The sequence below is a fragment of the Berghia stephanieae genome, chromosome 10 (assembly GCF_034508935.2).
Source record: "Berghia stephanieae isolate SIO BIC M18660-M18661 chromosome 10, UCSD_Bste_1.3, whole genome shotgun sequence".
In the NCBI taxonomy this organism is placed as follows: Eukaryota; Metazoa; Mollusca; class Gastropoda; order Nudibranchia; family Aeolidiidae; genus Berghia; species Berghia stephanieae.
The window spans coordinates 23,199,443-23,209,442 of record NC_088369.1 but is presented as its reverse complement, the minus strand read 5'-3'; the positions used below and the strand labels follow the sequence as shown (position 1 = coordinate 23,209,442).

Genomic DNA, 10,000 nt, shown 5'->3' with positions numbered 1-10,000 from the left:
GACAAAAATATCATCTCCCAAAACTCTAAAATACATTTGACTGTTTCCCTCTCGGCCAGGAAATCCGACCAGGACCAGGACAAAACCAAGTAATCTCATTCCAAGACAAAGACAGAAAGCATGTTGGAAAAGAGATATAGGGGGATAGAAGACACAGTAAGTACCTCCCTGTCCACTATGGGAGGTCAGGAACCCCACCCAGATAACATATTATGAGCAGTTCACCGTCTTAATATGGGATTATATCGGGGTGTTTTAAACTGTGAGAATTGCATTTATAGTCTTTTTTTCGGATCGGAAGGTCCTGGGTTTGAGCCTCAATCGGCTCATAGTAAAGTCCTTGGAAAAGGCTATTTACTCACATTCTCGCACCGTACTCAGGTGTAAAATGAGTAGCTGGCCGTTAACAGCATTGTCTCTATCCAAAAAATGGTAATATCGCATGACAGGCCTGTGTCATGTCTCGTCCTACATGTCACTTGTTGCTGTTGGCCAAGGACCCCTTGTAAAGCGATTTGACACGTTTAGTGGGTATTGCGCTATATAAAAAAGCTTAAAAAAGCTCAATAGATTTCTTAAGAGAGTGTTGACTCATTTCAATATATTTGTTCCCACCACAGGCAACGTGTACTTGACGTACAGGTCAGACAATCCAGATTACGATAGGCCCATTGTTGTCATGAAAACACATTCCCTCAAACCAATACACAATATTATTGTTCATTTCAACAATGTTCATTCAATCAAGCCCTAAATAATAGGATTCGATAGTCTGATGTCACGTCCGTCCAGCCACCAGAAGCTTGGTTCTAAACAAGGAAAATCGGTACTTTTCATTCTTCATGTTGGCTAGAACTTTTTCACATGTCATGTGATCAGAATGTATAAAAGTCAAAACATGATCAGAATTATGTTGTTCTCCTCTGGATACATTTTTATGATCGCTGGAGAAGTATTTCATTAGGGCATCCGCCATTGTTCCAATAGTTTAGAACTAGTTACTAAGTTACCATGAGTCAATACGAGGGAAGTGACGTCATGACTGTTGAAGCCTATTGCGTCCGGTCTGAGACGTACGTGCATATGAAATGTCCCCCCAGATCTATCTATCTAGCATTCCTTACTGTTCCACATGGGTTGATTGACAGGGTCAAAGGTGATGAGGTCAGCGGCGATGCCATCTTTCGGGTGGATTATCCCCCTTACTTTTTCCTTCCTGTCCAAACGCGCTGCGTGCATTCCGTTCTGATCGTATCTGTCGGTCCATAGAATGTAATCCTGACCAAGGGGGAAACAACCAAAAAAAAAAAAAAATGATTAACAAAATATACATACATACATACATATATATAAAATATATACTTATGATTAATTCTCAAACTTTTACATATAAGGTTGTGCAAAAAGGTCATTTTTGTTTGTTTTGTTCTTTGTTTTTAAGGGTTTTACGGCGTTTGCAACACATTTAGGTCATATCAGCGCCAGTAAAAAGGACGAATATGGGATAGTAAAAAGTTTTAGAATTACACTAAAGCACCCAAGAAAAGGTAAGACAAAGGGTTTTTGGTTCAAATAGGAATCAGATGTAGATTTCAAGAGCACACTATCAGTGTACTTAGTTTGAGATCACCTAAAAGTCTCATCCAGACACAAGCACAGATCCCCGCTAAGATGTTTACAAATAATATATAATATGTAAACAAAGTATAATACAGTGCAAAACAAAGATTTACAAGACAAAAAAATATCCTCTCCCAAATCTAACTAAACATTTGACTGTTTCCCTCCCAGCCAGGGTATCCGGCCAGGGCCAGGGCAAAACCAAACAATCTCATTCCAAGACAAAGAGAGAAAGCAAGTTGAAAAACAGACATAGGGGGATAGAAGACACAGCAAGAGCCTCCCTGCCCACTATGGGAGGTCAGGAACAACTACCCAGGTCATTTTTGTGACGTTCACCACAGAGATATTCCAATTAATACTGTGCGTTTTAGTAAAATACCCACAACATTCGCCATTGTTCATATTATTAAATAAGAAATTCTTACCTTGAATATGGAAAGCCCATAGAATCTGACTCCGTGAAGTTCAAAGAAAACACTGATACGTTTTGTATTGAGGTCGTAGCGTCGCACGTGATTCAAACCCGAGTCTGCCCAGTATAATCTAACAAAAACATAAAACATGATTTTGTGAAATAACAGTTTGAAATCCATTCCATATGGAGCCCCCCCCCCCCAAATAGATAAAAACTAAAAAAAAAAAAAAGAAACGAAAAAACCAAACCAAAACAAAACAAACAAACAAACCCCCCCCCCCCAAACAAAACAAAACAAAACAAAACAAAAATAAACAAACAAACGAGAAACAAGAATAAGGAAACAAGCTCAATACAATACATAATGTATTACAATATATAAAACAATGTCTTCCAAATGTGCTTAAGGCACACACACATACACACACACACACACACACACACATATATATATATATATATATATATATATATATATATAATATATATAATTTAATATATATATATATATATATATATATATATATATATATATATATATATATATATCTCGTATATAACAGTTATCAGTAATCCCAAGTTATCTCCCATGATGACATGCCTCTTGTTGCCGTCCGTGTAGGCCATTTCTACAGAGGGCGCCACATCCGGCAAATGGCGGCTACGAGACCTGCTAATGTGTGTGTCTAGGTAAGAACTCTTCCTTTATGCTTCACCATTTCACAACAAACTATTTTACATTTCACAAATAGAATAAGCACAATGTCGATACGCCAGAATCCCCCCCCCCCCCAACCCGCGTCCCCTTCAGACAACCCCCGCCCCACCAATCCTCTATTTCTTACACGTCCTTCCGGTAATCCATGTACATGTGAGTTGGATCTCCCAAGTTATCTCCCATGATAACCTGTCTCTTGCTGCCGTCCATGAAGGCCATTTCGACAGAGGGCGCCACGTCCGGCAAATGGCCCTGGGCTGTCCAGTAAATCATCCTGGTAGGGAGGAATTGGAATGCAATCAACAAATGAATAAATAACTAACTATATAAATGAATAAATACACGAATGAATAAATAAATGATTAAATAAAGAAATAAATACATGAATGAATAAATGAATGAATATATAAATGAATAGACAAATCAATAGATAGATAAATACATAAATGAAAAAATACATGAAAAAATAAATGAATGAATGAATGAATAAATAAATGATTAAATAAAGAAATAAATACATTAATGAATAAATGAATGAATATATAAATAAATAAATCAATAGATAGATAAATAAATAAATGAAAAAATACATGTAAAAATAAATGAATGAATAAATGAATAAATAAAATGGCTGTCTAAAAACAATAACAAAAAGCTGTCAGAGTGTCGTCGTTCCTTCTACGATCGTTAAAAAGTACAAAATGTTTTGCGTGTTTGTACGTTTTATCTGGCGGGTAGATGGTGTGAGTATTTGACATAGACGCATCCATTCACATCACCTGACCAGGCTCGAACTCACCCTCTCTGTGGATGGACAACGACGGCAAACGGTTTGGCCAGCCTTTCTAGGACAGCCGTCTGATAGGAACAGTCTTTGGCGCACATGAAGATGATGCCTTGGGGGGTGTCCGCCCAATACAGAAGATCGTGGATCCAGTCATAGGACATGCCTGGGTGAACAAAAACAAATAGTCATTCAAAGCTCTAGCCGAGACTTGAACCCACAACCAGCTGGTTCACATGAACGACGATGCCCTTAAAATTGAGCTTTTATATAGTGCAGCGTGGCTCAGCGGTACGGTCTTTGCTTCGTACCCGAAAGGTACCGAGTTCGATCACCCACCGCCGCGCTGTGTGGCCTTGCGCAAGTCACCTCGTCCTAGCTCACTTTGCGGCGCTGCACTGCGGCTGACGCCTGGTTTATTCCAGTCTTCCTTTGGAATAAATCCTAAAGAAAAATTTCTCATTAGGGATGAATAAATATCCACTAAACGTGCTCAAAGCGCTTTACAAGGGGTCCATGACCAACAGCAACAGAAAACATGAAGAGCGAGGCATGACGCCTGTTAGGTGATATTACATTTTTTTTCTGACAGAAAGGTCAGTACTCATTTTACACCTGAGTAATGTGAGAGAATGTGAGTAAGGGGCCTTTTCCAAGGACTCAACTATGCGCCGACAGAGGCTCGAGTATAGGATTTTCTGATCTGAAAGCGAGTGTCATACCACAGCCCCCCCCCCAAAAAAAAAAAAAAAAAATCAGCATCAACAATAACCCATATAACAAATCATCATCAACAACAACAACAACAACAACAACAACAACCTAAAGACAAATCATCAACAGCAACAACCCAAAATCAAGTTAACAACAGCAACTGCCCAAAAACAAACTAGCAACAACAACCCCAAAAAATGAATAAATCAACAACAACAACCCAAAAACAAATCCAACAACAACACAAAATGAAATCAACAACAACACCCAAAAATAATCAAATTAACAACAAGAACACAAAATCAAATCATCAACAACAACCCAAAACAAATCCAACAACAAAAACCTAAAATCAAATCAAAACAACAACAACAACAACAACAACAACAACAACAACAACAACAACAACAACCCAAAAAAAATCATCAACAACAACCCAAAATCAAATTAACAACTACCCAAAAACAAATCAGCAACAACAACTACCAAAAAAAAAAGAAAAGAAATTAACAACAACAACCCAAAAACAAATCAACAACAACACAAAAACAAATTAACAACAACAACAACAACAACAGCAACAACAACTACCAAAAAAAAAAAAAAAAGAAAAGAAATTAACAACAACAACCCAAAAAAATCATCAACAACACAAAAACAAATTAACAAAAACAACAACAACAACAACAACAACAACAACAACAACCTAAAAACAAATCAACAACAACACCCAAATATCAAATTAACAACAACAACAACCCAAAATCAAAACAACAACAGCAACAACCCAAAACAAGTTAACAACAACAACAACCCAAAACCAGAAGCAAACAAATCTCAACACACTCACCATTCACAATCCCGCCACCTCCGGCCAACACCTTCCCGGCCCCTTTCGCCTCCAGGGGGATCCTGGAGATTGTTTTGGTCTTGTTGGCGAAGTAGTACAGCATGTTGCTCTGGGCGTCGTGGGTCAAGGTCATATATCCCTGACGCTCTTCCAGAAAACACTGCGAGTCCAGGTTGATGTTCTGGAGAGCCATGTCCGCCATGTTGGCTGGGTATTGGCAGATGGAGTCTCCGATGGCGTAGATGTGAGTTGGGTGGACGAACTTTTTGGAGGCTGGGAGATGTGGGGGGGGGGGGGGGGGAGGGATTGGTTGGTATTACTATGAACCTTGGTGATGATGATGATGATAATGATGATGATGATGATGATGATGATGATGACGACGACAACGATGATGATGATGATGATGATGATAATGATGATGATGATGATGATGATGATCATGACGATGACGATGACGATGACGACAATTATCATGTTGATGATTGTTTTGTTCTACAGGGTTTTACGGTGAAACATTTCAGTCATATCAACGCCAGTAAAAAAAGGAAGAAAATGGGTTAATAAAAAAAGAAATATAAAGAATAACAAACAAAAGCACTGAAGAAACAGAAAGACAGAATGGACGGGTTCAAAATGTAATGAAGAAATTAAGGATCGGGCACCGGTGTATGATAAAGAACTGAACAAGTGTGTATATGGTAGAACATCTGACCTGTAATCAGAAGGTCTGAGGTTCGATCCACAGTCGAGGTCGACTGAATTTTTGGGATCTTTTTTTTTCTTGAATTTTTCTTTCTTGTTTTGTCTTGCACATTTCATACAGACTTTTTCAGTTCTTTATCTTAGTAGCATTTGCCAAGAGCACATTATTAATGTACTAAGTTTGAGATGACCTAAAAGCCTCATCCAGACACAATCACAGCATCCCTTCACTAGAAGGAACACACTCAAATGTTTACAAAAAAGGTTTAAACAAAACATATAATTATCAGTAAAAAGCAGAAGGATGAATATCAAGGATAAACAGTCACCTCTAATAACTGATTTTGTACATGTAACTGTTTTCCTCCCAGGCAAGGATCCGGCGAGGACTAGGACAAACCCGATTAATTTCATTCCAAGACAATGCCAGAAAGGAACTCAGAAAAGTTAAAGCAGGATAGAAGATACAGCAAGTGACTTTCTGCCCACAATGGGAGACCCAAATAAAAACCCATCAAACCCCCCCCCCCCCCCCCCCCCCGCCAAAAAAACAAAACAAAAACAAACAAAAACACAAAAACAACAACAAAACAACAAAATATGAACCCAACAAAAAACCCTCCCATATCATGTTAATGAAGTTAAGATAATGATGAAGATTTGTTTGTTTGTTTGTTTTTAAGGGTTTTAAAGCACTTGCAACACATTTAGGTTATATCAGCGCCAGTAAAAAGGAAGAAAATGGGATAGTAAAAAGTTCTAGAATTACAATTAAAGCACCCAAGAGACAGTAAGACAAAGGGGAACTGGGAAAAAGGGATCAGATGTAGATTCCAAGAGCATACCACCAATGTACTTAGTTTGAGACCACTTATAAGTCTTATCCAGACACAAGCACAAAATCCAAAAAAGAGGAATACACTAAACGGCTTACATTATATATTCAAAATAACAAATATAATAATACATAACAGAGAGATGATTTACAAGGAAATAAATATCATCTCCCAAATCAATAACTGGGCCAGGACAAAACAAAGTAATCTCATCCCAAGACAGAAAGCATGTTGGAAAACAGATATAGGGGGGTAGAAGACACAGTAAGTGCCTCCCCTGCGGGAAAATGATGAAGATTATATTCATGATGATGATGATAATGATGATGATAATGATGATGATGATGATGATGATGATGATGATGATGATGATGATGATGATGATAACGGGACTGGTCCTCCTCTACATACCTATACACGTGATATTATCCTCAGGATTCAGGCTGTAGCCTTCCCCACAGACACACAGCGCTCCTTGCACTGGGTCCAACGTACACAGCTGCTCACAGGACATGACGTCACAATCACCTGGAACAAGAAATCAATAGAAAAGGAATGAAGTCGACGTCACATACATATCGTTTTGTTAAAGGTGTCAGTGCATGACGTAATCAGTCGGAAGGTGAACATTTTGGATTTGCATTTTTTGTTTTTGCGTTTTCTGAAAGAATATGCTAACCAGAGCATATTAATCTTTATTTGAAATAAATCGGGTGATTTTTCATGAAGTTATGGTCAGATGTACGGGAAAATTATCCAGCATCTTTTATCACATTTCATATTTTTTCAACTTGACTAGCTGTAAACAATATTTAAAGTGAAATTTAGCTTTGATATTTCTCTAAGATGTACAAAAAGGGTTGATTTAATCATTTATGACAAGAACTCATTTTTGATAAAAATTGACCTTCTAACTCAACACAGTTCAAACCATTTCACCATCCGACTGATTATATCATTCATTGTAACATATTATATCGAATGAAGATGACGTCACTCAGGTCTTTGTTATTGTTTTTTTGCCATCCACGTTTATGAGTAATTCTCACTTAACTGTATTATCTGAACTATAAAAGTTCAAGGTTACACAGAGTTTTGTGTGTTGGTCCGTTATAGTTCCGGATGGCAATGTTGTGAGTTTCTTAGCCAAGCGCATACTCAGTATGAAAATTGATAATGTTATCGTTCCCCTTGAAGACCTTCAATCACATCACACAAACACACACAGACACACACACACATACATACACAGACACACACAGACACACACACACACACACTCACAGACACACAACTTACTAGAATTTCCAGGCTGTTGTGTTTCGTCATACATAATTATGTCATAGGGGAAATCCCTCAGTTTGAAATTGATAATGTTATCGTCTCCCTTGAAGACCTTCAGCATGCCCTGGCTCCCCCTGTCCGTTATAAAAAAGTAATCCTGTAGCAAAACAAAACAAAACAAAACAAAACAATGAGAAATATATATTCATTTTATTTTTAAAAGAGCGGTCTGTGTGTCAGTGTGTTCTGTGTGTCAGTGTCTTCTGTGTGTCAGTGTGTTCTGTGTGTAAAGTGTTATGTGTGTCAGTGTGTATGTGTGTCAGTGTGTTCAGTGTGTCATTGTGTTCTGTGTGTCAGTGTGTATGTGTGTCAGTGTGTATGTGTGTCAGTGTGTTCAGTGTGTCATTGTGTTCTGTGTGTCAGTGTGTATGTGTCAATGACAGAGGAACCAGACTACTATCTGCTACGAAAATTTGTTTTTGTTTGTTTTTTAAGGGTTTTACGGCACATTTAGGTCATATCAGCGCTACGAAAAAGGATGAAAATTGGACAGTAAGAACATTCTAGATGTACAATTAAAAGAACTTGAGGAAAAAGTAAGACAAAGGGGAATTGTTTCAAATAGGGAATAGATGTAGATTCCAAGAGCACACTATCAGTTACTTAGTTTGAGATCACATAAATGTTTCATCCAGACACCAGCACAAGATCCCACCAAGAGGAATACACTCATGTGTTAACAAATCATATATTATAAATTAAAATGTTTATTTTGTTTTTAAGGGTTTTACGGCGCTTGCAACACATTTAGGTTATATCAGCGCCAGTAAAATAGGAAGAAAATGGGATAGTAAAAAGTTCTAGAATTACAATTAAAGCACCCAAGAAAAGTAAGATAAAGGGGAATGAGAACAAATAGGGATCAGATGTAGTTCCAAGCGAGTGCATACCACAAGACACATAGCCGCATAAAATTTATTAAAAACATGTAGGCCCTTATGACTAAATCAGGTCTCGACGTCTTGCATCAGAAGTACAATGTGTGGTCTGTGTGGACATCGATCGGATCGGAAGGTCTGGGTTCGAGCTCGTGGGATTGAGAGAGAGGAGAGAGAGAAGAGAGAGAGAAGAGAGAGAGAGAGAGAGAGAGAGAGAGAGAGAGAGAGAGAGAGAAGAGAGAGAGAGAGAGAGAGAGAGAGAGAGAGAGAGAGAAGAGAGAAGAGAGAGAGAGAAGAGAGAGAGAGAGAAAGAGAGAGAGAGAGGAAAGAAAGAGAGAGAGAGAGTAAGAAAGAGAGAAGAGAGAAGAGAGAGAGAGAGGAGAGAGAGAAAGAAAGAGAGAGAGAAGAGAGGAGGAGAAGAAAGAGAAGAGAGAGAGAAGAGAGAGAAGAGAAGAGAGAGAGAGAGAGGAGAAGAAAAAGAGAGAGAGAGAAGAAAGAGAGAGAGAGAAGAGAGAAGAGAAGAGAGAGGAAAGAGAGAGAAGAGAAGAGAAGAGAGAGAGAGAGAAAGAAAGAGGAGAGAGAGAAAGAAGAGAGAGAGAAGAAGAGAGAGAGGAAGAGAAAAGAAAGAGAGAGAGAGAAAGAAAGAGAGAGAGAGAAGAAAAGAAGAGAGAGAGAAGAAAGAGAGAGAAGAGAGAAGAGAGAGAGAAGAGAGGAGAAAGAAAGAGGAGAGAGAGAGAGAGAGAGAGAGAAAGAAAGAAGAGAGAGAGAGAGAGAGAAAGAAAAGAGAGAGAAGAGAAGAAAGAGAGAGAAGAAGAGAGAAAGAGAAAGAGAGAGAGAGAGATAGAGATACATAGATAGATAGATAGAGAGAGAGAGAGAGAGAGAGAGAGAGAGATAGAGAGAGGGAGAAAGAGAGAGAGAGAGCGAGCGAGAGAAAGAGAGAGAGAGAGCGAGAGAGAAAGAGAGAGAGATAGAGAGAGAGAAAGAGATAGAGAGAAAGAATGAGAGAATCCTTACCCCATACAATGATAATCCATAGAAGCGAGATTTGATCTCTTTAGTCTGTAGAATCTCCCGATGACCTCCATCAAGGGCCACGGACTCTGGTTTATTGATAGATTTTATAAGACAAG

General features: G+C 38.4%; 1 protein-coding gene across 10 annotated transcripts in view; it reads right to left on the bottom strand.

Annotated features, from left to right (window-relative positions):
- The window catches only part of LOC144980841 (prolow-density lipoprotein receptor-related protein 1-like), a 63,096-nt gene that overhangs the window by 22,346 nt on the left and 30,750 nt on the right, over window positions 1-10,000 (bottom strand). For all 10 annotated transcript variants that reach the window (XM_078928700.1, XM_078928691.1, XM_078928693.1 and 7 more), the window contains exons 7-14: window positions 9,885-9,970; window positions 7,945-8,086; window positions 7,057-7,173; window positions 5,105-5,377; window positions 3,556-3,706; window positions 2,884-3,030; window positions 2,049-2,166; window positions 1,125-1,278 (exon numbers count right to left, since the gene is read on the bottom strand). In XM_078928700.1, coding sequence (XP_078784826.1) covers window positions 1,125-1,278; window positions 2,049-2,166; window positions 2,884-3,030; window positions 3,556-3,706; window positions 5,105-5,377; window positions 7,057-7,173; window positions 7,945-8,086; window positions 9,885-9,970 — 1,188 coding nt within the window. The remainder of the gene's footprint in view (window positions 1-1,124; window positions 1,279-2,048; window positions 2,167-2,883; window positions 3,031-3,555; window positions 3,707-5,104; window positions 5,378-7,056; window positions 7,174-7,944; window positions 8,087-9,884; window positions 9,971-10,000) is intronic.